The sequence below is a fragment of the Natrix helvetica genome (genome assembly GCF_964273705.1).
Source record: "Natrix helvetica genome assembly, chromosome: 4".
In the NCBI taxonomy this organism is placed as follows: domain Eukaryota; kingdom Metazoa; phylum Chordata; class Lepidosauria; order Squamata; family Natricidae; genus Natrix; species Natrix helvetica.
The window spans coordinates 156,281,715-156,309,041 of NC_138550.1; the positions used below are offsets into that span (position 1 = coordinate 156,281,715).

The following is a 27,327-nucleotide window of genomic DNA, read 5'->3' on the forward strand; positions in this document are numbered from 1 at the left end:
TGTTGCAACGTCCCCCTGGTCACGTTATCAAAATTCAGATGCTTGGCAACTGATTGATATTTATGACCTTTGCTGTGTCCCAGGATCCTGGGATCTCCTTTTATGACCTGAGAAGCAAAGTCAGTGAGGGAAGCCGGATTCACTTAGGAACCGGGTTACTAACTTATCAATGACAGTGATTTACTTAACAACCGTGGCAAGAAAAGTCATAAAACGGGGGCAAAACTCAGGAAATGTTTCACTTAACAACAGAAATGTTGGGTTCGGTTGTGGTGGTAAGTCGAGGACTACCAGTATTTTGCTCTGAAGAGAGAAAGCTGCTCATTTTCAAACATCTTCTCCATACGCTTCTTTTCCCCGCGCTTTCAGGTCTTCTTCCTCCCTCTAAGTAACACCATTCTCAGCTGCTTCAAAGATAACACAGTCTTTGCGTGGGACTTTGATACTCTTCATTGCAAGTACCAGCTACCATCGCCCATCGAAGGGTCTTCGTTGCACTACAAGGTCTTCGCCATTACCCGGTAGGCATGGTCAAATCTCCTCCCGGACCCTCTCTGAATTTGGTTTTAGCTGAAGTCCAGGCTGTCAGGCAGATTCTGTAGAGATTCTCAGTCCTCCAGGTCAAGGTGCTTTTTTCAGGAGACAACTGGACTTTCTTGTTTTGTCTTTTGAAGATGTTTCACTTCTCATCCAGGAAGCTTCTTCCCCTTCCGACAGGAGAGTGGGGAATGGAAGGATTTATATTCCTTGCAGACAGCTGGTCCTTTGCATCCTTTTAGAGGGTCCTTGAAGCACTTGGCGGTTTATCTTTGTCCTCGGGGTCACTTAAGTAGTGCAAATGGTTCTTGTAGTCTGCATTTTTTTTCCCCTTTTTGGAAATCCATTCCTACTCCCACATCATTCAAAGGGTGTTCATCGCAAAGCCTGAGGACATAGACAAACCTCCAAGTGCTTCAAGGACCCTCTAAAACAGGGGTGTCCAAACTTGGGAACTTTAAGACTTGTGGACTTCAACTCTCAGAATTCCCCAGCCAGCCATGCTGGCTGGGGAATTCTGGGAGTTGAAGTCCACAAGTCTTAAAGTTCCCAAGTTTGGACACCCCTGCTCTAAAAGAATGCAAATGACCAGCTGTCTGCAAGGAGTATACATCCTTTCATTCCCCGCTGCCTGCATAGGGCTTCCCTTGTTTGCACAGCCCGGTTTCTAGCCTGGCGCAGCCCAGTATTGTTCTACAGGCTGGGGATTAGGGACCCCTGCTTTAGGCTACATTTTTTCCATATTTGAGTGACCTTCCAAGTAAGCAAAAGTGATAATCGGAAATGCTTGGAAAAGAGTAGCAGTTTGCTTACTGAAGTTAAACCCATTTATCCTTGGAATGAATCCTCCCCAAACTCAATGAGATGTAGTGTCCAAGTACATAAGCCTCTTTGCAGAATGTTCAATTAGTTGTGGTGAGTGATGATAATTTTATCACCATGCTGTTCCTTGGAGTGTCCCAACCAGAGACTGTTAAATCCAGATAAGGAATCACTTGATTTATACCATCTTGAAACCAGAGATCACACATGTCAGGCTGATTTCTTATCTGGACCGAGCAGCCCTTTGCAATATACTTCAGTGATATGAGAGTAAAATTTAAATATGAACCAGCTGCAGCTGCCCCAAAAGCCAACACTGTTCTAGGCTACATAAACAGAGGGATAGAATCAAGATCACTTGAAGTGTTAATACCACTTTATAAGGCCTTGGTAAGGCCACACTTGGAATACTGCATTGAGGTTTGGTCGCCACGATGTAAAAAAGATGTGGAGACTCTAGAAAGAGTGCAGAGAAGAGCAACAGAGATGATTTGGGGACTGGAGGCTAAAACATAAGAGGAACAGTTGCAGGAACTGGGTAGGTCTAGTTTAATGAAAAGAAGGACTAGGGGAGACATGATAGCAGTATTTTGATATCTCAGGGATTGCCACAAAAAAGAGGGACTCAAGAGGGACAAGAAATAATATATGCAAACTAATCTAGGAGAGAAGCAAACTAGACTAAGAAGAAATTTCCTGGCGGAACAATTAATCAGTGGAACAACTTGCCTCCAGAAGCTGTGAATTCTCCAACACTGGAAATTTTTAAGAAGAGATTGGACGACCATTTGGCTGAAATGGTATAGCTTTTCCTGCTTGAGCAAGGAGTTGGACTAGAAGACCTCCAAGGTCCTTTCCAACTCTGTTATTCCATTCTGTTCCATTCCAAACTGACTGAGATTTAAGCTGCCATGAAGATGAGTAGATTAATGCCCTTTGTCTTGTATGGGATTTTAGAGATGGCCGTATCCTGGCAGCGGGAGGCAAATCAAATCACCTTCACCTATGGTGCTTGGAGTCTAAGCAGCTGCTACGAATTATCCAGATGCCAACCAAAGTGCGAGCCATTCGACATCTGGACTTTCTTTCTGATAGTTTTGATGGGGGCTCTAATCAGGTGAGTGACAGAAGCTGAAGCACAGAAAGAAGAATATTGGTCACATAATCATTGAATGGGTATTATTCCATACTTCATAGACTTGATTCCACCTTACTCCAGCTCCCTGATCCAGGTTTAAGATTTAGCATGAGAACCCAGATTGTTGGGGGTGCTGACTCTGTAAACCGCTTAGAGAGGGCTGTAAAGCACCGTGAAGTGGTTTATCAATCTTAAGTGCTATTGCTATTCTTGTTCTGACCAAAGCTTCCCAAGAGCATGAAGCAAACTCCAGGTCCTGACAAAAAACCCTTTTATTGATTTACTGTGAATTCTGCTCATTCACATCCAGCAAAGTCTTTCAAGGGAGGATTTAGAGTCACAGACCTTCTCTGGCGTAGAGAGCTGCCAGGCCAATATCTGCAAAACTTGGCAAGGAGTCTTGGAGAGTAACGAACCAATTAAGCAAACGAATTGTCTCCTGCAAACTCCACTCCCCTTTCACTCCTCTTGTATTTCCTCTGGGAGGGGCCATTCATCGTCAGTCAAGGACTACCTGTACTGAAACGAATGCAAATGAACTGTCTTTTAAATCCCTCCCCCCCCCCTCATTCCCTCTAGGTCCTTGGAGTGCTGAGCCAAGATAATATCATGCGATTTATCAACATTAATACGTGCAAGCTGCTGTTTGACCTTGGCAGTCATGAAGAGGGCATCAGCATGGCTGCCATGAGCCCTTCTGGAAGGTACATTGCAGCTGTGATGGAAAATGGCAGCCTTAGCATTTACAGCGTCCAGGCTCTGACCCAAGAGGTCAACAAGGTTAGACTTGGAGGAAACCCCCAAACTCCCCTTCCTTCCTTTAGGGGTTTGATCTGGGCACATGCAGACAGGCTGCTGAGGAACAACATTTCAATGAAAACTATCAGGGCATCTTATTCCTAAATTCCTGTGCCTGAACTAAAGTGAGCCCCGGTGGCGCAGTAGTCAGAATGCAGTACTGCAGGCTACTTCTGCTGACTGCCAGCTGCCTGCAATTTGGCAGTTCAAATCTCACCAAGGTTGACTCAGCCTTCCATCCTTCCCAAGGTGGGTACAATGAGGACCCAGATTGTTGGTGGGCATTAGGTCGACTCTGTAAACCGCTTAGAGAGGGCTGTAAGGCATTATAAAGCGGTATTTAAATCTAAGTGTTGTTGCTATTAAAAAAAGAAATCATTAGCAAAAGGAGCTTTTGCAAACACTAGTCATCGCCATCAGTATGGCACGATTAATGAAACAAGCAAAATGTTTAAACATTAATGTAGTTATTTACCAAGCCCATCTAAATTATATTCAAGTAACCAAAGTATCTGTACTGTCCCACAACATTTGAGCGCTCCTTATGTTTGGAAATTGAAAGTTGAAAAATTTGGCATGCCCTAAATAAGGAGAGATGTACACAATGCATGCACTTTTAAACTTAGGCTAAAAAAAAATACCAGTCCTATGCTGATATCATACACTATGTCTGAATATATAAATTATACCACAACAGAATGTGAATGCCTGTTTAGTGCTTCTGCCTAATACAATGGCTGGTATCGGGCGTGAAAGATCAGCTCTATACCAGAAGGTCCAATTAAACCGATTTACTGCTAAAAAAATAACTATGGACAGGAATTGTCTCAATGGTTAGCAACTGCTTGGAGTTAGATAAAGGTCAGCAGAATTCCAGAGGGGTTGGACTTAAGAACAGAGGCTCCCATCCCTGCATCCTCCTGTGCCTCTTTTAGTCCCAACAAGGGAGGATTTTTAACAACCCGAAATCTTGGCCTTTTCAGCCTCCCCCACCGCTGTTTAAGGTGATCGAAGACTCTAAGAGCAAGTTGGAGACCAACAAACTTACCATGAGAGTCACTTCCAGAACCTCAGAGAGGCCGTGGAAAGCCAAAAAAGGCAAAATCCAATCCAAGGCGTTGAAGCCTCCGCTCGAAGTGTCGTATGAGGACAAGGAGGTAAGAGCGGCCTCATGACTGAACCTCAAATATGATGGCTGAGGTCAAAAAAGGCAAACCTGATTTTTCCCACTTAAGAGCCTCTTTTACATAAATGTAGAAATGTTTTCTCCTCTTCTCCTCCCCCCCACCCCACCCCCACAATACCTCGCCACTATAGCCTACTGGGAACAAAATTAAGAGAGAAATTCCAATGGGGGACTTGCTCGTAGGTGTGAGTGGAAGGGTTACACCTCAAGGTCATCTAGTCCAACCCCAAGGTCATCTAGTCCAACCCCCAGTTCAGTGCAGGAATTCACGATCTCAGGGAGATCACTCCCTCTGCCTCAGGATTTCCACTGTACCTGAGCAAAATTGCTATGGATACCCCTGACTTCATTTAAGTGAACTGAAAGTGGGTTTGGGAACAGTATTTGTGTGTGTGTGTGTGTGTGTGTGTGTGCGTGTGGCCCAAATTCTGAACTCCACCATTCCAGCAGATGGTTGTCCAGCATCTGAAAATCCCCAGGACTATAATCCTGAGTGTCTGAATATGGAAGTTAAGTTAGGTCACAAACTCCGTGATCCCTTATGGGAGAGGTTGAGCAGCTGTCTTTAATCTTTAATCACAGGTTTTTGAAGTGGGGGAAGGAGAATACAGCAGAAAGGGACAGAACAAGCTGAATGGCCCAAGAAAGAAAGGTTTATTTTATCTTGGTGCTAGCTATTATTTTATTTTATTATTATTTTGGTATGAGCCCACAAAGGATAAATTTGTATCTAGGCATACGTCCACCAGCGTTTACATACAGACGTTTCATTACCAAACTAGGGAATATCATCAGTGCTCGGTGGTGGAAGCATGCCTACATGCAAGCTTCTCCTATCTGTGTGCTTTCTGAAGTGTCTTACGCCCATATGTGGTACCAATAAAAGAGAATGTTCCTAGCTCAGGGTTGAACTGTGAGTTTACTCTCTGAGCTTGGTGGCTTCCTTGTAGACATTTCATTACCAAACCAGGTAACATCATCAGTGCTAGCCACAGAGAATGCTAATTGGACATAAAGGAAAAGCCGAGATACGTTTCTTCAAATTGCCACATTTCAGAATGGAAGGAAGATTCTTGGGGAGAACTGCAGCCCATATAAAGAAGAAATAACCCTCTCACTCCTGTTGCAGAATGAGTTGCCGGAGGGGCTGAATAAGAAGCGTCTCCAAGCTTTGCTAAAAGGGTTTGGAGAGTATCCAGCAAAATACAGGTCTGTGGAGTGCTGCATGCTGAGCCCGTTTCTTTTTTTTGCAGTCTAAACACGCAGCCAAAAGTTGGCCCTGCCCTTCTCATTTGCTTTACGATTACAGGATGTTTATTTGGCGCGCCTTGCTTCGCCTCCCCGAAAATCACTTGGCCTTTAACAGCCTGTTGGATAAAGGGACCCATTCGGCCTTCGCACACCTTCAGAATGAATACCCAATTAAAAGCAGGAAACTCCTGAGAGTCTTACAAAGGTAAGAGGCGGATTATTTGATGCCAGAGATGTAGGGTGGATTTGCTTTAAACAGATAGCAATAGCACTTAGACTTATATACCACTTTACAGTGCTTTTACAGCCCTCTCTAAGCGGTTTACAGAATCAGCCTATTGCCCCCAACAATCTGGGTCCTCGTTTTAGCCACCTCGGAAGGATGGAAGGCTGAGTCAACCTTGAGCTTGTGAGAATCGAAGTGCAAAATTGCAGGCAGCCTGCAGGCAGCAGAAGTAGCCTGCAGTACTGCATTCCGACCACTGTGGCTCATTTAATAGCCCTTGATTTACAACTGTAATTTGAGCCCACAATTTCAGTTGTAAATTGTGACAGTTGTAAAGTGGGTCATTGCACCACTAAACAAGTAAGTCCAGGACTATCTGTATTTGGGGTCTCCGGAGGGCTTCAAACAGCGGTAAATGTAAATGTAGGCCAGTAGCCAAACACCGAAAATGCAAATGACATTGGAATTTAAAATCCGGCTCCTAATTTCGATTTCTGGATTCTGTCATAATTTTGAACGGTTGCTAAGCAACTGGTCATAAGTCAATGCCTGCCCACAGGTAGGATAGGTGAGTGCCTTTTCCTTATTCCTTTGTCGGAGACCTAAATGATTTCATGGTTGTTTCAGTAATAAGGGATGAAATAGAAGTCTGCAGTCAAAACTTCTGGGAGCTGAAGTCCATGTTCTTAAATTTGCCGCAGTTAAAACCACTGATCTAGGATGTGGTTAACCCTAATTGTGGTTAGATAAACCTTAATCATCATAGCAGAGTGTTTTAATGGCCGGATGCCCTTCCTGTCGCCAATGCGGAGTTTTGTTCAGCAGATATATTCTCTGAGTGCCCAGAGACAGAAATATCTGGATTGAACTCACAGCCTCCTGATTGTGATTATGATTATGATTGTGATTAGATGAACCTTAACAGGGGGAACAATTTCTGTTACTCAATAGCTTCTTTGAGAAGAATTTCCCAACCTGGTTAACTTTAACTGGGTTGTTGTTGTTGTTGTTTAAATTGTGCAAGATTCTTGCCTGCCTTTTCTACACAGCTCCTTTGTCTTTCTTCCCAGGACTCTTTCTGGCTTGGCTCACTGGTCCACCATCTTTGGCGAGATGCCTTACATCCCTCTCCTGATTTTCCCCTTCGTCAAGCTCTTCCAGAACAATCCGCTCATCTGCTTTGAGGTGGTGGCTACTGTAATAAGTAAGGAAGGATTTTTGATGGAAAGGCCACCCAACAGGCCTGCTGGCCGGTGGGATATCTGCCAGAGTTTGAATGTTGGCAGCTGGACACTGGGATCCAGTTCGGGGGGGGGGGGGAGCTGCCAGTGTCCACCAACGGGCTAAGTGGAAAGATGATTAGGGGACTGGAGACTAAAACATGTGAAGAACGGTTGCAGGAACTGGGTATGTTTAGCTTAAGAGAAAGAAGGACTAGGGGAGACATGATAGCAGTGTTTCAATATCTCAGGGGCTGCCACAAAGAAGAGGGAGTCAAACTATTCTCCAAGGCACCTGAGGGTAGAACAAGAAGCAATGGGTGGAAACTAATCAAGGAGAGAAGCAACTTAGAACTGAGGAGAAACTTCCTGACAGTTAGAACAATTCATCAGTGGAACAGAAGTTGCCTCCAGAAGTTGTGAATGTCCCAACACTGGAAGTCTTTAAGAAGATGTTGGATAGCCGTTTGTCTGAAACGGTATAGGGTTTCCTGCCTAGGCAGGAGGTTGGACTAGAAGACCTCCAAGGTCCCTTCCAACTCTGCTATTGTATTGTATTGTATTGACATTGAGTACAGATCGTCCTCGGCTTACAACGACAATTCGGGCCAGAATTTCTATTGTTAAGCACGCCAGTTCTTAAGTGAATTTTGCTCTGTTTTACCCTCTTTCTTGCTGCAGCTGTTAAGTGAATCACTGCAATTGCTCAGTTGGGAACGTTGTTGCTAAGTGAATCTGGCCTCCCCATTGACTTTAGCAACAGCGCTTAGACTTATATACCGCTTCACAGTGCTTTACAGCCCTCTCTAAGCGCTTGACAGAGTCAGCCTATCGGCCCCGACAACCTGGATTCCTCGTTTTACCGACCTCGGAAAGATGGAAGGCTGAGTCCACCTTGAGCCTGGTGAGATTGGAACTGCTAAATTGCAGGCAGCCGGCAGTCGGCAAAAGTAGCCTGCAGTGCTGCATTCTGACTTTGCATGTCAGAAGGTCACAAAAGGGGATCACATGAGCCCCGGGATGCCGCAACCGTCATAAATATGAGTCACTTGCCAAGGGTCTGAATTTTGACTCTGGGGATGCTGCAACGGTCGTAATATGAAAACCAGCAGTGACTTTTTTCAGTGCCATTGTAGATTTGAATAGTCACTATTCAAAAAAGCGCATTTTTCCTGCATTAACTACAACTCTATTCTCTAATCCTCCTGGCAATTTTTTAAATCTTAGGGTAGTTTTTAAGGTTATTTTAATTCTATTATTATTGTATTATTCTATGAAATGTAATATTGTGCTATGAGTTTTTATACCTCCTCCATGTAACATAAAATATATATTTTGATTGTACGCCGCCCCGAGTCCCTTCGAGGAGAGGGAGCGGCTAACAAATCTAATAAATAAACAAAAATAAATAAAACTAAAGGAATAGCTGTAAGTCAAGCACTACCTGTATTTTTTATAATAAACCATGCCCAGCTGAAACTCTGGAGCAATTCTGTTTCTCTTAGGAGCCTCTGAGCATCTTGGGAAGGTGGAGGAATCAGAACTCCTAACTTGCTAGTTGTGGCTCCAGGCTCCATTTTTGTCAAGGAAAAACAATGCAGGTGGCAGAGGCATCCAGAGGATTCCTTCAGGTCCCTTAGATGGCCTAATTTTTGTGCCTTCCAGATCTGTTGGACTGCAGTTCTCATCTTCCTCGGGTGGCACCGTCGGTGTTGAGGAAAAAAGGGCCACTCAGAGGTCATGCGTTTGCCATTGTGAGGGAAACAAATCTTTGCCTTGCCTTCTGCTAACCTTTCATTGAGACTCAGCCATTGACCGCTGAAGTTCTTTGTGTTTTCTTTTTTTAGTCAATTGGTGTCAGCACTGGTTTGAATTTTTCCCCAACCCTCCCATCAATGTCCTCAGCATGGTGGAAAACATCCTGGCACATCATGACAAAGAGCTCCTCCACCATTTGATGAAGTACAATATAACCTCCCAGGTAAAAAGAAAAAGAAAAGAAAAAGAAACTGCTTTCCACCATTGAGATGAGCCATAAACCATGGTTTGCAAGCAACTGAGGGTTTGGTCTTTGGGTGTGTGGAATCAAACAAACCACATCGTGGCTTAAGAAAGATGTGGGAAGGTAGTTTGTTGTTGTGTCGAGCAGTGTTTCTCAATCTGGGGAACTTTTAAGAGTGTGGACTTCAACTCCCAGAATTTCCCAGCCAGCATGGCTGGCTGGGGAATTCTGGGAGTTGCAGTCCACACTTCATACAGTTGCTGAGGTTGGGAAACACCAATGTAAGACATCAAGGTGTCAAAAACTCTAAAATTTAACATCGTCCTCTTTAATATGTTGAATATAAATTCAAGGTGGGCCTTCCATACAGTCAATCTTGCAGTCACCCATCCATCCTAAGAGATTTTGACCCCCACATTTTCATCTTGCACTTTGTGAACTTGGGGTCTGAGCATTCAAAGTGGTACCTTACGTTTTTTTGGTGTCAATTAGGTTATGTCTATTTGAGGTTTATGGTACATTTTTTCTGCATTTTGTGGCCTCCAGTCTGGCAGTTGTCATAGGAAACAATCATGCAGAAGATAAAATCAAAAATCATAGAAGGCTTTGTGATTTCAGGTTCCTAGCCCTGATGTATAACCAAAGATTACAATCTTCAATAGCAACAACATCTAGGCCAGTGAAGGCGAACCTATGGCACGCGTGCCCCAGGTGGCACGTGGAGCCATTTGTCAGGGCACGCGAGGCGCTGCCCTGTCAGCTGGCCAGCGCGCATGCACGCGCTGGCCAGCTGAGTTCACCCTTTTTAAAAGCCATTTTTTCGCCCTCCCCAGGCTCCAGAGCCTTTATAGGAGACTGGGGAGGGCGAAAAGAGTCTCCCCCGCCTCCCCGGAGGCCCTCCGGAGGCTTCAGGGACCATCCGGAGGCTTCCCTGAAGCCCTTGGAACGCTTAAAATGACCCTCCGAGCAAACCGGAAATGACTTCCGGTTTGCTCAGAGGGTCTTTTTGAGCGCTCAGAAGGCGTCAGGGAAGCCTCCGGACAGTCCCTAAAGCCTTCGGAACGCTTAAAACGACCCTCCGAGCAAACCAGAACTTCTGGTTTGCTCGGAGGGTCGTTTTAAGCGCTCCGAAGGCGTCAGGGAAGCCTCCATACGGTCCCTGAAGCCTCCGGAGGGCCTCCGGGGAGGCGGGGGAGACTCTTTTCACCCTCCCCAGGCTCCTATAAAGCCTCTGGAGCCTGGGGAGGGTGAAAAAAGCATGTAAAAATGGGGGGGGGCGCACCTGTTGTGCACACATGCGCACTGGAGGGTCGCGCATTGCATTATGAGTGCGGCACGCCCGCACACGACCCCCCTGCGCTCCCCCCACTTGTGGCACGCGAGCCAAAAAAGGTTCGCCATCGCTGATCTAGGCTTATGTGCCATCCCCTATAGCTTTACATCACTCTTTGGGTGACTTACAATGTCGACAAATGATTTGAATATTGCCCCCAACAATCTGGGTCCTCATTTTACCAACCTCAGAAGGATGGAAGCCTGAGTCAACCTTGAGCCAGTGAGGATCGAGCTCCGGGCTGTGGGCGGAGTTTGCCTGCAGTACTGAACTTTAACCGCTGTACTGCCAGAGCTTCAGTCAATCTGTTGGATTGTAATTCTGTACATAAAAAACCCTGCCTTTTAAAACTGGTGCCCTCTAAATCTCCCAGATTTAGTTCACGCCAAGCCAGGTTGTTCCAAGTATTTGGTCCTTGGACAACTGGAACCTGAATTTTCCAAGACATAATAAACTCCCCCCCCCTCCCCAGACGTTTTGTGCTTGAGCTGATCTCCTGTTTTGGTGCGCAAGAGATCCAGCAGCTGCAACTGATCTCTCTTCCTGTAACCGCAGAGCTATGCCTGGCCCCTTCTGGAAACCATGTTCTCTGAAGTCCTGACAAGGGAAGAATGGCTGAAAATGTTTGATAATATCTTCTCCAACCACCCTGCCTACTTGCTGATGGTGGTGGCTGCCTACCTTATCTGCTCCAGGGCTCCATTGCTTCACTGCAATCGGAAGGAGGACTTTGAGGTAAGCCCCTTGCTCTATGTATGTACCCTGTTTCCCTGAAAATAAGACCTCCCCGGATAATAAGCCCAATCAGGCTTTTGAACGCATGTGCTAAAATATGCCCTCCTCCGAAAATATTACAACACAGCAGCAGCCATGAGGTGACCACGCTCACCGCTTCCTGCACCTCAAAATAATAAGACCTCCCCGAAAATAAGGCCAAGTGCTTATTTGGGGGGTCAAAAGAAAATAAGACCCTATCTTATTTTCGGGGAAACACAATATTTATTTACTTACTTATTTGTATGCCGCCTTTATTATTTTTACAAAGACCTCAAGGCAGCAAATATATCCAACACAGCTTCCTCATGATCTTTTCCCCACAGCAACAGCCCTGTGAGGTAGATTGAGCTGAGAGAGAGGAAGGGGGAGAGAGAGAGAGACTGGCTCAAAGTCACTGAGCTGGCTTTCGTGGCTAAGGCAGGACCTGAACTCGTGGCCTCCCACTTTTTAGCCTGGTGTCTTAACAATTTGACCAAGGAGTATGTTAGCTCTGATTGTGAGTCCTAGTCCAAAGTTCCTCAACCTTTCTGGCTTTGCAGACTGGCCGGGGGGGGGGGGGGGAGGAGAGAAAGGGGACGGTTTCATGCGAGGGCTGGCCAGCTCACATGCGTGTGCGCCACTCCCTTTGCACAAGTGGGGGACACACACTTGCCTGCTGCTTGTGCAAATGAAATGTAGGTGCCTGTACTTGCCCAAGTAGGGATGCACGGGTGTGTACTCCCCCACTACTTTCGCAGCCTTGTTCTAAACAGCCCAGCGTTCTCTCTGTCCTCAACCAGGCTAGGAAAAGAGGAAACCATGAGTTGAAGTCCCATCTTAGTCATGAAAGCCAGCGGGGTGCCCTTAGTCCAGGGGTGTCCAAACTTGGGAACTTTAAGACTTGTGGACTTCAACTGCCAGAATTCCCCAGTCAGCCATGCTGGCTGGGGAATTCTGGGAGTTGAAGTCCACAAGTCTTAAAGTTCCCAAGTTTGGACACCCTTGCCTTAGTCAGTATCTCTTTCTCTCTCCCACATTCTCCCTCCCTCTGCCCTCCCCCCTCCTTTCAGCCCAATTCAATTCACAGGCTTGTTGTTGTGGGGAAAATAGAGGGCAGAAGATGTATTGGATATGTTTGTCACCTTGGGTTGTTTGTACCAATAATAAAGGTGGGATACAAATGAATAGCATATTTTTCGGACTAAAAGACACACCGAATATAAGACGCACCAAGATTTCTAAGAGGAAAACAAGGGAAAAAAATAGTTTTTGCCCTCCCTGGCCCCCAGGAGCACTCTGCAGGCCTCCCACATCCATTGCACGCCCCGTTTTTGTCACTGCGTTAATTGTTTGCTAGCTGAACTGAGAAGTTACTGCGCAGGTCATAGGCCCTTATCAGCAATGATTTACTGCGCATGCTTCTTAACACGTTTTCATAATACATCACACATTCCAGAGACTTCTTTACTTTTGTTCTTCTCTTCGTCTGCCAAGAAGGTGGGCGACAAGTGCTATTGCCAAAATGTAACAATTAGATTTGTTTATTTTCTTATTTTCATATTAAAAGTTTTGTTTTCATTATAACATGTTCTCGGGTTTTTATTTTCGCTTTTTCTGAAGATATGCTGTTTGGAAAGCTGTCGATTCTAGACCTCGTTAGCTCAGGGTGAAAATTTCCCCTGGCAACAGTTTTTGCAAAAATCGGCCTGCTTTTGGCGAAAACAGGACGCGCAGGGAAGGGTTTCCGGAGGCCCAAAATGGCCATATTCGGTGTATAAGACGCACCAACATTTCTGCCCCCTTTTAGTGGGGGAAAAGTGCATCTTATACTCCGAAAATTACGATACATTGAAAAAAAACTTGGCCGGTAGCAGCTTGAGTATGGATTTCTTTGTGCTTCCGTTGGCCTGCAGTATTTCTTCCACCATCGGAACCACCTGGACGTCAGCGTGGTGATCCGAGAGGCCTACCACCTCATGGAGTGCACCCCGGACGACATCCACCCCGTTCGTATGCTGGAGGACTTTGCCTCACTGACCAAAGGGCAGTACCCCATCTTTAATAAGTACCCCAAGTTCATTGTGGATTACCAGTCCCAGGAGCGAGAGCGGATCAGGCAGGAGGAAATTGAGTACCTAAGAGAGAGGTAGGTGTTCTTGGATCTGATGGAGAGATGACTACGAACATAAACTTACGTGGAAGAACATGATAATAACACCGTTAAAGGCTCACTCAGACCCCTGGGCTCAGTTACTCGATGCCAGTAGGGGATCCCACCTGATATATTTGCCTTTTTCTCCACATTTTGGTCTGATTTACACAGAGTAATCTTCACTGAATCAGACCAGAGGGGGAGCAACAGGGGTGGGTTGGAATTGTCCTAGCACATCTTCAATTCCCAAACATTATTAATACAGCCAGTGCCTTGAAAGTGCTGGGTTTTTAAAAAAAGAAAGCACAATTCTGGCTATGTTAGTATTGCAATATCCATCTACTATCTGTAGCAAGAAAGGGCACCTTGGCTGACCAAGGTGACTGAATTACAATCCAACACAACTGGGGCGTTGGAAAAGCCTGTTGCTGGACTTCTATGGAATATAAACTAGGTTGATTTACTCTTCCTTGTGAGTTTACTTTGAAGATCTTAATGCAGTTCAGCATGAGTTTTATTGTGGCCTGCCAACAGATCTGGCAGCAGATTTGGACAGTGAGGAGGTTGGGGAGGAACATGGGCCAGTCCTGGAGGAAGGCTCTGATGAGGGCTCTGTGTCGGAGGCAGAGAGGGGACCAGGACCAACTGACAATTATCAGCTGCCTTCGGAATTGGATATCAGTGGGGCAGAAGAACAGCTGGAGCCTGTTCCTACTGTGCGCATATGGAGAGTTGCCAGATGAAGGGAGCAGCTAAAGAACAAGGGTCGACTTGGGAGTAAAGCCACAGGTGGATGGTGAATGGCCCCTCCCATAGGGAATAAAGGGGAGTGAAAGGGGAGGGGAGTTTTGCAGGAGACAATTAGTTCAATTCATTAAAGTGAAGAAGTCTGTTCCTGACTTCTTGCCAAGTATTGTCTGCTACGGAGTAGCGCTTGGAAGATATCGGCCCGACAGCTCTCCAAGCCTGATAAAGGTCTGTAGTTGTGAAATCTAAAAGAATGTTGGCTGGGACTTTGCTGGAGAGGAATTCACTTTAAACTAAATAAAAGAGGCTTAATCGGGATGAGGAGTCAGCTTCGTGATCTTGGGAAGACTAGGTCAGAACAAGGTTGTAAGCTGGTATCATGTGTATGAACAGCGTAAACTGAGCCTCTTTGGGTGATCAACTGTCTATCTCTTCTCTACTCCCTGATGTTTGGGAGATAGAGAAGAAAGTGGGGGTTTTTTTGTGTGTGTGGGGATTATTATCAGAAAGAAAATGAGTATCACCACCCTTGCGTGCTCTGAATTGCTTCGGTTAATGTTCTCCAGTGTGGAGAAAGTTGGCTTTGACCCTGTAAACCGAATACATATCAGATGAAGCAGGAGTTATTCAGTAGCTGAAACCAACATTATCCTCCTCCTCTTGCCCAGAGAGGACCACACGTGGCAGCAGAACTTCACCGATTAAATGCTTCCTTGCAGGCAGCTGCTGCATGAAATTGAAGCCAAAGCAATCGAGCACCGAGTAGAAGATGAAACATGGTATCGGAAGCAGGAGCTGCTTCAAGAAGCCGAGGAGCAAAGGAGGAAGATTCTCCTCACCGAAGATGAAAAACTAGCGGATCAGAGGCGGCGGTAGGTTCAGAGTTACATCTTTTGCTCCTTAGTGGTAGTTATCCAAAAACGGAATGCTGAAGTTCAGGAAAAAACAACAACTCTGTTTCTGATAATCCTAGACTTACAATCAATCACTCAGGGAGCGTTCAAAATTATAATGGATCACCCTGGAGGTGCTTATAAACTGATGCTGAATTCTGACAGCCAGTTACCCACTTCTCCCCACGGTCAGAAGATGTGCTGCCCCGCTTCCCTCGCACAGGCACATACAGCAAGTTCCACAGGTGTTTGTTCAACCCCCCACCTCTCCAAATCAGAAAGCACCCCTGTTGTGCAGGTTCGGATTCCGAGCTCAGCACAGCAGGGATCACTGGGTTACCGAGTCCAACAGGAAGTCCAGGAAAACAGTCGAACAGGTCAGAGTATACATCACACGCACACAAGGCAATGGAGCTGTGCACATTGCTCCAGCAACACTCAAGTCTTCGGGGTGGGATTAAGAAGGTGATGCCTGTGCAGCTATTCATGAGAGCAAGGTTGCCTCCTCACGAGTAGTCTAGCTAACCGGCGTTCTGCCTGTCCTTGGATCGGGAGGAGGTGTGGACTCCACCTCCTCCACATTGCTAGCAGGCGGCAGCTGGTCCCGGTCCTTGCCTGGAGCTTCCTGGCCAAATTGCTGCAGGTCGCTAGCCTCAGCCTGTTGGGCATCCGATCAACCACTCTGAGGCTTTCAGGCTAGAACTCTCCAAGCCCCAGGCCATCACTTGGCTCAGCTCTTTCCTCTGCCAACTCAAACTCCTCATCCTCTTCTGAACTTGTATCCAGAGAGGGCGTGGGTCTATGATAAGACCACAGATCAGGCATTTGGCAACTGGGCCACTCTTCTCTGGAAAGCCCAGGAAGAAAGCAAGTGGAGGCTGCAAGATCGTGCGGCAAGGTCCAGCCGCGTGTCTGTGAGTGATCGTAAGTCCAATTTGAGGTTGCACTTCATAATATATATACAGACCATGGTGTTTAAGCCTCTCTGAATACAGGAAATAAATCAAAGCATCCTAATTGTTGTCTTCTCAATTACTGCATTGATGTCTATTCCTCTTACAAAAACGGAGCTGGCCTGCTTACACCACTCCTTTGTAGAGATCTCTGTGTCTCTGGATGAAAACTATTTGCGCCTGAGAAAAAGACAAGTGAGAGAAAGATATGACAGGTGTATAAAAATATGCATAGCAGGAAGAAAGTGAATGGAAAAATGTTTTGGTTTCTTCTGTAATATTGGAAACCAGGGCTACCTAGTGAAGATGCATGAGGAGTAGATAAATACTACTTTTTCCAAAGACCTGGATCTTCATATTATGTGCCCAAAGTAGAATAATTTGAGCTTCATTGATTGTTGTACTTGTTGTCGTTAGTTTGATCTTCTTTATATCAGGCCTCCTTGAGTTTATTACCAGAGCTTCCAGATCCTATGCATTTGTAGCTATCAGAGTAACATTGGCATAATATGGGTTCGTGATGCTTCGTCCTCCCAATTTTAAAACCAAGACAGAATGCTCCTCAAATATAATTTACTGGAGCACGATCATTTATTTTATTTCGTATTTGGCTTTATTTATATCATCTTGTCAGCGTGGCTTTGGGCAGCAAACAAATTTAAAAACAAGCGTACAAATAATAACAAAACAAAATCGCACATAATCAGAGCAAAAGAATGCCCACCAAAGGTAATCTCTCCCAACAGCCACAACTGGGCCCTGCTAAACTCTGAACAAATGGCCAGCAATATCAGATCCCATCTGATTCCATGAGATAGGTGCTTCCAAAGGGCAGGCACCATGGCTAAAAGTGTCCATTGCTGGATGGCATTCTTTAATCAGTGGGACCCAGAGCATGCCCTCCTCCTGCTGGAACTCATGCCTGTGTAGAGACAACTGGAGGCAGGGGGTCCCTCAAATCTGGCCCCAGCTCATGAAGGGCCTTGTACAACCAATAGCATCTTGAGCTGCACCTGGAAGCCTAATGGACAGGCAGTTTACAAAACCAGAGTGTAAATCAAGAGAGAGATCTACTGTCTTCCTTCTTCTATCTAGCATTCTCAGAAATCCGATTGGCCACTAACAGAATGCAGGCTCACGATAATCTTTGGTCGAGTCCCAACAGAGCTAACTTAGGATGAGCTGCCCAAACTTTTACTGGCCTGTTTGTATCCATCCATCCGCGTGTTCCTGCCCTTCTCAAACCCTCTTCTTTTTGGACCTAAAGGTTAGCTGCCGTCAAGAGAGAACTGAAAGTGAAGGAGCTGCAGTTGGTGGAAACCGCACGGAGGCGCTTTCTAAAATACCAGCAAGATCAGCGGGAAATGGAGCTTAAAAGACTCGACGATGAAATTGCAAGAAAGGTAACCTGTTCCACTTCACTTCGGCAGTTCTGGCATTTTTGTTTGACCGGCTTCCTCAGTTCCTCCCAGGGAACAAATCCTAGAACACGTTTCCTTGTTCCTGGACTCTTCCAGTCTTATTAGACCACAGCCCCAATCGTTGGCCATGCCTGCGGGAAATTGGAATTGATCTCAAAAATGTTAACCAAAGGGTTTAGGAGTTTTTCCATAGGTCCTCCAGGAAGCTGGAGAGTGGTGATAGATTCAGGACAGCTTAAGCTTGTCCTACTTAACACCATCCATAGAGAAATTATGACGTTTGTTGAAATGAATGATGGCCAATTTGCCTGGCATTCAAAGAGGAGCAAATTAAATTCCTAGTTGATAGGTTAGTTGCCATGATGGCTAGATACAAATCTCCAATGTCAGATGGAGTGGAGAATAGGAGCAGGAGGATGTGATTATATTTCTGTCTTGCTGATCATGTGCAAGACTCCTGATGATTACTCTAGATAGAAAATGGCGGGCCACAAAGATTTTCATCTGATACACCAGGACATTTCTCAGGGGTTTGTGGCATCGGATTCTAGTTGCAGACTGTCTACTTTATTTGGCTTCCTCTTGTCCCCAACTTTTTCTACTAAAGTGAGCAGTTTTTTGACCCAAGCTGCCACAAAAATCCTTTCTCTGTGACTCTCAAACCTACTTTTGACCATAATAACCAAACTTGGATGGGATGTTTTTCTACCATTTCAAGTTGAGAAAGATATAACAATCCTCGCTGACGTCTGGTTGCAGAAACCAAGAAAGACACACTGAGGTTCTTCTAAGCAGTTTCTTTTGTTCTTTATCCATACACAGAAGAAGTCTTGCCAAACTAAAGCAGAATACTTGCACCGTTAAACATCTGCTCAGAGAACTACTTGAGAGGAGCCCTCTTAACACTTATTTGATTATACATGTAATTACAGCAGCGAGAATTGTATTTGCCCAAAATTGGAAATTAAATAAGCTACCAACAGACGAAGTGATAATAAAAAAATATATTAGATTGTGTAGAGATGAATAGGTTGACAATGAAAATAAAGGATAAAGAGGAATCAGAGTACTCCAAGACATGGGGAAGATTTTATAATGGGCTAGAGAAAGCAAGCTAAAAAAAGAAAATAGAGAGAAGATAAAGTACCCAGATGATGCACTCTTAAATGGAAAAGGGGGGGGGACAGAAAAGAAATATTAAATATATAAGTATATATTCAAGAGCGAGATATAAAGGGGGGGGGAACATAACTAGGGTAGACTAGCGAAGGTAAGGGAATAAGAAATGATACTAAATTCTATTTGGGTTGGCGGAAATACCATCCCAAGGAAACATAAACTGAGTTTTGAAATATACACCAACAATAATAGAAAAAGAAAGGGAGAGAGGAGGAGAGAGTGAAAGGAAGATGGGGGAAAGAAGAAAGAGATGTAAGGAGAGGAGGATGGAAGGGAGAGAAAGAGAAGGAGAGAGGGTAGGAGGGGGAAGAGGAAGAGCAGGAGTAGGAGGAAGGGAAGGGAAGAAGAAAGGAGAGGAGGAAGGAAGGAGGGAGAGAAGAGAGGGAGGGAGAAAAGAAAGGGAAAACAAGGAGGTGTTACAAAAGGAGGAAGGGATGGTAAATAAAGCAACCCAAACTGTACATGATAACCTATTAAATGAAATAATAAATGTATAAGAATGATAAATGTAAAGAATAACAATTATGTGAACGTATACTTAAAATGGTATGTAAGAGGATAAAAACAAAATTCTTTTGGAAAAACAAAACACTCTTTCTCCCACACAAATTTCTTCTCTCTGCGTTTGCTGTAGGCTTCCATGCGAGAAGAAGAAACAGCAGCTACCATTCGAGACGTCGAGGTTCGGCAGATGGAGCTCGAAACTCAGCGGCGGCTTTTTGAACAGGTCCGTGACCAGAACTTAGGTATTCCAGAGGTCAAGTAACCAGGCATCTAGGCCTGTTCTATGAGTGCCTTCTAACTTATAGATTTGGCTTGCATTGGCCTAGGGTAAAAATTAGATTTGGAATCTTGCAAATCAGTACAGAAGGGTCCCTGCTAGGATTAGATTTGCCCAAGTTGCAAAGTGACAGAAGTCTCAAGTGTGTGATTGATGTTACGAGATAGAGGCCAGCAATATCTTCAGGCACTACTTGTTCACTATGACCCACGCATCAGATAAGTATATTTTTTAAAAAAGGATTTGAACAGTCAAGTTTGGTCTAGTGCTTAAGGCACCAGCCTAGAAGGCAGAAGACCGTGCATTCAAGCCCCATCTTAGCCATGAAAGTCAGCAGGGTGAACTCTCTTTCAGCCCAACTCATCTCACAGAGTTGTTGTTCTAGGGAAAATATCGTATTTTTCAGAGTATAAGACACACCTTTTTCCCTCAAAAAAAGAGGCTGAAAATCTGGGTGTATTTTATACATTGAATACAGAATTTTGTGCCTCCCGAAACCCCACCCCCTTCACCAAAATGGCCGTGCATAGCCTTTAGGAGGCTTTCAGAGAGCTCCTGGGGGCTGGGGAGGGCAGAAATGAGCGAAAAACAGGCCATTTTTTGCTCATTTGGGGAGGGCACCCCCCAGGAGCACTCTACAAGCCTCCTAAAGGCTATTCATGCCTTTCGGGGGTGGGAAACAGGCCTGTTTTCGTGAAAAACGGGCCATTTTGGGGAGGTCTGCAGAGTGCAAAAAGGTTTTTTTTTTTTTAATTTGCCTCTTCAAAACCTTGGTGCCTCTTATACTCCGAAAAATACGGTAGTGTGCATTAGAAAGAAACAAAATAATGATGTTTTTCTTTTGCAAGAACAACATCTCATGAAAAAAACACAAACATCTGTAAGAGTTAGTCAGTTGCACATTTTTAACTATCCAGATGTATATCTGAACCTGGATAATTAATATATAAGCATATGCAAATGCATTGTTAATACCCCTATTAATTTTTTTTAACTTAGCAATTTACAAGTGCTATGTAGTCGTTTTTGAGGGACCATGTTGCTCTGAGCTTGCCATAATTCATTAAATGCCAGCCATTTCCAGCTTCATGGAGAGGAGGGAATTAAATTCATTGTTTCTATACTTGGCTATCTCAGCCTTAGGGTGTATTTAATAAGAATTAAGACCAAATGCAAGAAAGGAAGAGACTGATAGGATGGTGTTTGTATCTGAGATTTGATTCAAGAAAAGTAAGTCGGGAAAAGAGAAGGTAATCCAGTTATCCAAAATAATCATCAATATTCTGATATTTGTATAACCACATAATTGATATTTGATCATTAAGAGATGGTTGAAGGAAGCAAACTGACTTAGTCTATGGAGATTCTCAGTCATCCAGGTCATGGTTGTCCCAAAGGTGCTTTTTCAAGAGGCAATTGGACTTTTTCTGGTTTTTCTTTGAAGACATTTCGCTTCTCATCCGAGCCAGAGCTGAAGAAGCTTTGTGGATGAGAAATGAAACGTCTTTATTTAGAAACCCAGAAAGTTCAATTGCCTATTAAAATAGCATCTTTGGGACAAACTGATTTAGCATAACCACGAATGGAATTATCCCGCCATGGCAGTATTTCCCCTTGTGAGAAACTCCTATCATTTGGGGGTGAGTATCTTTTTAGTTTTGATTTGGAGTTCGTTATCCCACAACTGTTTTTTTTTTTTTTTTAACAGAAACTTGTCAAAGAGCAGGAAGCCGTAACACAAGAAGTCAAAGGGGAGATGGACACCAGCCGGAGAAAAGCTGAACTGGAAGAACGTCTATTTCAGAGGCTGATTGAAGCAGAACAAGGAGGAAACCGGAAGGCTCATGAAGTGAGGCCCTCATGCAAGACTATCAAACGTACTCCAGATATTTGGGGCTTCTGTTGCTAAATTTACTGGCCGTTGGCCCTGCCAGGCAGGATGAATAGGAATTAAAGGCTGTTTGCTTTCTTCCTCCACCTGGGGAGGCTTTGAATTGGCACAAAAGATCATAGGACTTTTTGGAGGTTTCCAGGATGAATTCTTTTCATTATTGACATAGGATTATCTTGTACAGGTAGTCCTCAACTTATGACCATACCTAAGCCCAGGTGGCCATTACGCAGGTCACCATGTAACTGGGCCCAATGCTATGATCTGTTTTGTGGCAGTTGTTAATCGTTAAGTGACTGTAGCAGTCATTAAACAAACCTCATTTTCTTCAGTGGATGTTTTTTTTTTGCCAGACAACCGAAGTAAATGCTGGAAACTGGCAAAAACTGGCAACGATCATGGTGACATGACTCTGGGATGCTGCAAACAGCCATAAATGTGAGCTTTGCACTGTCCCAGCTGTCAAAACTCCAAAACCAGGCCATAATTAGCTCTGGGGAGATCCATCGTAAATTTGAACAGTTTCTAAGCAACAGGTCATTAAGTGAAGACTACGTGTAGCTCTGTGTGGTACTTCGGATTTAAAAGCAAAAAAAAAGTCCTTCAGAGTATGGGGGAAGCATTCACGCAAACTCTATTTACAGTTCCTTCAAGCAGGCGTATATTAGCTGATCAAATTCTTGCATATCCAAAGTAGATTCTCACTCACTGTCCTTGAAGATTCTTGTAAATATCTCCTACGTAGAGAAAATGATTGCTGTCTGTCTCAGTCTCACAAAATATCCAGTAACTATCATCTCCCACCTTTTTTTTTGAAGACCATACGGAAATAATTTGTAGATAAATTAACCCTTCTTGATCATGGGGGCAGATTTTTAAACACAGACGATCGTACAACTGGCAGTTCATAAGCTTGATGTCCTGCTGGAAGAAATCCCAAAGATGCTTTTTTCAAGAAGCAGCAGGACTTTTTTGTTTTTCTTTGAAGAAGATGTTTCGCTTCTCATCCAAGGAGCTTCTTCGGTTCTGACTGGATGGTGGGGAATGGAACGATGCAGACAACTGGTCGTTTGCATTCTTTTAGACAGTTGTTGAGGCCACTTGGAGATTTATCTGTGTCCTCAGGGTCACCTGAGTGGTGCAAATGGGCGTAGAGCCTACTTGGAACTATTGAAAGGACTGTGTTGTAAACTGGAGATAGATGATATTGTATCCCTTGTCCTCTGTTGAGAGAGGACTGTTCATTTTTGACTTAGATGGCCTCTTGGACCCCTCTTTCAAACCAGTGGTCCTCTCTGTCCAAAATGTGGACTTTGCTGTCTTCAGAAGAGTGGCCTTTGTCTTATAAATGCGGATGGACTGCTGAATCTTGTCCTGATGGGTTTGTCCTTTTATGTTGTGCCATGCCTTTGTGAAGTGATTATGAAGAATCCTTTCATTCCCCATTATCTAATCAGAACTGAAGAAGCTTCTTGGATGAGAAGTGATGAAACTTCTTCAAAAAAACCCCAAAGAAAGTCCAGTTGTCTCTTGAAAAAGCACCTTTGGGAACACCATGACCTGGGTGAACTGAGAATCTCCATAGACATTTGCTAGAAGGAAGATGTACAGCTTCATTTCTGGTGCTCTCTGACGCCATTTGTGCCCTCTTAAGGTGCTCGAAGAATCTCTGGCCAAAGCCCATCAAGAAAACATTGACGTGAATTGGCAAATGGAGCTCCTCCACAAGCGAATCTGTGACGACATGGACCGGGACCAGCGATACCAAGAGGTGGCCAATCTCCTTCACAAGACCAGAATGGCGGAAGTTAAGCTGCTTGAAGCAATGAAGGAAGAGTTGACCGAAAAGGTGAGTGGCTAAAAGTCTGCTAAAGGTTAGCCTCTGCTCTTCTGTCCATGGCAGGATGAGAACCTGAAATAAGAGGGCTCCTTGGTGGTTTCTGAGCTTGGTTATTTTCTTACAGACGTTTAATTACCCAAACTAGGGAACATCATCAGTGCTGGTGATGTTAGTGATAGCAGACTGTTGATGTTACAGGTGGACCTGTAGTTCATTTAGTGACCATTCAAAGTTACGACGGCACTGAAAAGGCATTGGTTAAGTGAATTTTGTCCCATTGTACGAACTTCCTTGCCACGTTGCGTTAAGTGTATCACTGCAGTTGCTAAATGAATAACACGGTTGTTAAGTGAATCTGGTTTCCCCGTTGGCTTTGCTTGTTAGAAGGTCTCAAAAGGTGATCACATCACCTTGGAACACTGTAACCGTCATAAATATGAGTCAGTATTTTGATCACCTGACCTTGAGGATACTGCAACAGTGGTAATAAGACAGTTTTTTCCCCAGTACCGTTGGAACTTGGTCACTAAATGAACCGTTGTAAGTCAAGGACCACTTGTGCCCATTTTCTTGAGAGACAGTCATATTTCTGGTGTCACTTTGAGTGGCTTTGTGGAGAGAATCCTTCTCTCTTCCTGCTTTCTCCTTTCCTAATGGAAATGTCCTGCTTTTCTATCCCATTTCAGCTGGATGAAACCATGGGAAAAAAAGAGCAGCTGACGGCACAGCTGGATATTGCCGCTGCTGCAGATGCCAAGAGGAAGCGGTTTCTGAACCAAGAGATGAAGGACGCCATAGAACTGGCAGCACAGCTTCAGGATGGAGATGGCTATTTTGGTGAGTGGGAGGAGCTGTTCGTACACGGCAGAACAGGCCTACAGAAATCTCTACGGTTTTCTTCGTGAGACGTGTATTATGGCCGCTGGGACTTCTGGGAGTTGAGGTCCACCCATCTTAAACTTGCCAAGGTTGAGAAGCACTCCCTTGAAGACTTTAGAGCAGGGGTCCCCAACCTGTGGGCCACAGCCCACTACCAGGCCGTGGGCTATTCACAACCGGGCCGTGGGAGTAGTGGGCTGGTGCGCGCATCCACTCTCAACCCCAGTTGTGTAAGCGGCATATGGCAGCGTGCCTGCCTCTCACACAAAACCATCTCCTCTCCCCCCACCCCACCCCGGGCTGTCAACCCAGAAAGATTGCGAACTCTGCTTTAGACAGTACACCTCTTCACTTATGTTATATTCACATTACCCATTAAAAATGGGTATCATCGTTTTTTTTAAAACTACATCTTGCCAAGCAGTACAGCTACTTGAGGCGGTATTACCATGTTTCTCCCCAAATAAGAACCAACCGGAAAATAAGTCCTTGCTGTCAGGGTTCTAAATAGCATCCAAAAGTAAATCAGAGTCCGAGGCAAAGTATTGCTTAAAGTTCCAATTTATTAAGAGAGTCATGTTGGCACATCTGGGAAAACCCAAATCTGAAAGCTTCCCAGTTTTTCCCACCTAGTTGAAAGTTTAAGATCTTGCCCCCACACCCACAAGTCCATCACATGGTCCAATCTTCCACTGCCATGCTGGCAGGTCCACCTATCCAGTTCCGGTCAGGTGCAGAGGTGCAACAACAAAGGATGACCTTGGCTTTCTAGAAATAATTTTGTTATGGCTACATAGCATCTCACTCCTTACAATCCCCCCTCCCATTTTCCCACAATAGAAAATGCATAATAGAATAATAGAAAGTGTGGCAGGCCAAAGATCTAAAAGAAAAAATGGCTGCATGCCTGACACTTGCATGATTTTTCTGGATGCTCATAATATAAGCCCTACCCCAAAAATAAGACCCAGTTAAGATAGTCAACTAGACTGATGCATTTAGTACAGTATTTTCCAGAAAACGACCTAACCAGAAAATAAGCCTCATTCGGAGCAAAAATTAATATAAGACCCAGTCTTACTTTCAGGGAAACAAGATAGAATCTTTTTTAAAATATTTAATAATGACTGCCTACTCTAGAAAATTTGGGGGCAATTTATGTACTATACTATGAATTAATTTGTGGGTTCTTTTTAAATGTTTTATAAGTCACTCCAAGGAATACCCTATACCTAAAAATCAAAAGTACATTATCTGGCTGAATATATTTCAAATGCCTCCACTTTCTACAGAGCGGCTGCGGGATCTGAGAACCTCCAAGTCTCAGCAAGGTTCAGAATGCCGTCAGGAACCTCAGAAAATGCAACATAGCAACACCTGTTTAAATGAATCCTCTGGGGGAGACTCCTCCATTCACTGTAAGTGACAAAACATGGATTTTGAAAGAGAAAATATTTAGGTGTGATAATCTGCTCTTGCATCTGGTTGTTGTTGGTAGCCATAAATAGTATTTGCAATCAAACAGCTTGTTGAAGGTGGAAAGATGTAGAACAAATTAGGAATCAACTCCTCAAGAAGATTAAAGCTATTTTTTATTGAGAGGAGCTCTAATAACATCTGATTGGGGTTACTCCTGTGAATGAGGGAAGAGGCTGTTCCACATAATTTCTGCTTTCTTTTGAATTTAAATTCTCCATCAAGGTCATTGTCCTTATTCTCTACAAACAAGGACAAGATTGAAATCAGGGTACAGTCACTTTCCCCATCCTGGTGTCATTCAGATGCATTGGGATTATAAAATCTATAGCTCTTCAGATCCAGATGTGACCCAAGCTTCAGAATCAGCAATGGAAGGGCAGACAGTGCTTTCATTTTTTTTAATCTTGCCCTGGATAAATGTACCGTATTTTTCGGACTATAAGACACACCAGTGTATAAGACGCACCAAGATTTCGAAGAGGTAAGTAAGAAAAAATAGGTTTTTGTCCTCCCCAGCCCCTAGCAGCACTCTGCAGGCTTCAGCAGGACTGGGGGAAGGCAAAAATGCCCCATTTTTCAGCCCTGCTGAAACCTGCAGAGTGTTGCTGGGGGAATGCAAAAACGCCTCCGTTTTTGCGAAAAACAACCCGTTTTTCACAAAAATGGGATGCGAGGGCAGGGCTTCGGGAGGCCAAAAATGGTTGTATTCAATGTATAAGATGCACCAACATTTCCACGCTGTTTTAGGAGGGGAAAAGTTGCATCTTATACTCCGAAAAATATGGTATATTTCCTCTACCTTCGAAATTCCGTTTTGATGGTTACGTTCTATTTGCTTTCACTTTATTTATTTATTATACTAATTTATATGGCCACCTAAGTCACACACAGGTAACTCCATGTGGCTTATAACATTAAAAACTCACAAAAATAAAAACCCATAAAAAAAACCCTTCCCCCCATGGCAGCAGCCACACAATGAAATCAACCAACTGATCAACTTCATCTCCCTTTGGGAGTATCAAGCCCATTGACGAAAACCACATCTTCAGGGCCTTTTGGAAAAGCAACAAAGTAGGGGGCAAGCATACCTTGGAGGGAATAATGTTTCATAGAGAAGGGACACCCCACTGAGAGGACCCTTTTACGTGATCCCACCAGATGTACATCCATAATAGATGAGACCCACAACATACCCTTTTTCTACTTGCATTTTTTTACGTGCTTTCGAACTGCTAGGTTGGCAGAAGCTGGGACAAGTAACGGCAGCTCACCCCGTTACGTGGCGCTAGGGTTTCGAACCGCTGACCTTTCTGATCGACAAGCTCAGCTTCTTAGCCACTGAGCCACCACGTCCCGAGAACCCTTATAGGGATTGCCTATAGAATCCCTAGGGGCGTTTGTCCTCTCAGAGTAAAACAGCTGGCTGCTTCTTGGATCTTCAAAGATATAGTCACAGAGCTTGTGATGCTAATTGGTTTTTTTTTTAAAGGTCTCTTTTCACTTTTCAAGTCTCTTTAGACCGAGGACGGCAGGAGCTGGAATCGAAAGAACGGGAAATAATGGCTGAAGTTAGACAACTCAGAAAGAAGCTCATGTCTCACGCTCGGGGGAAGGCAAGTTTACCCCTAGAGGCCCAGTGAGCCAGAGCTGCAGAGGCCCTGATCCAGCTCTCCATGGACTTGTTCAATGAGATTCCAGGAAGAAGAGACTGATTTTGCATCATGTTTTCAAAATACCTTTTAGAATTATTTTTGTATATAAAAATAAAACCTTTGAACAAAGATTGGACTTTTTAAACTTTTAGCCAGTATTTTAAATATGTTTTAAATAAACAGTTGCA

At 44.3% G+C, this 27,327-nt stretch overlaps 1 protein-coding gene across 1 annotated transcript in view; it reads left to right on the forward strand.

The window, feature by feature from the left end:
• Nucleotides 1–27,327, forward strand: part of TBC1D31 (TBC1 domain family member 31) — a 30,800-nt gene extending 3,473 nt beyond the window's left edge. The window contains 19 exon segments of the mRNA XM_081953073.1: nucleotides 370–521; nucleotides 2,317–2,476; nucleotides 3,077–3,277; nucleotides 4,279–4,452; nucleotides 5,611–5,690; nucleotides 5,791–5,937; nucleotides 7,029–7,162; nucleotides 9,026–9,159; nucleotides 11,069–11,248; nucleotides 13,183–13,415; nucleotides 14,888–15,040; nucleotides 17,282–17,417; nucleotides 19,249–19,341; nucleotides 21,104–21,244; nucleotides 22,941–23,135; nucleotides 23,813–23,963; nucleotides 25,298–25,423; nucleotides 26,997–27,089; nucleotides 27,092–27,327. Of these exon segments, the coding sequence (XP_081809199.1) occupies nucleotides 370–521; nucleotides 2,317–2,476; nucleotides 3,077–3,277; nucleotides 4,279–4,452; nucleotides 5,611–5,690; nucleotides 5,791–5,937; nucleotides 7,029–7,162; nucleotides 9,026–9,159; nucleotides 11,069–11,248; nucleotides 13,183–13,415; nucleotides 14,888–15,040; nucleotides 17,282–17,417; nucleotides 19,249–19,341; nucleotides 21,104–21,244; nucleotides 22,941–23,135; nucleotides 23,813–23,963; nucleotides 25,298–25,423; nucleotides 26,997–27,089; nucleotides 27,092–27,177 (2,769 nt within the window). The 3' untranslated portion in view covers nucleotides 27,178–27,327.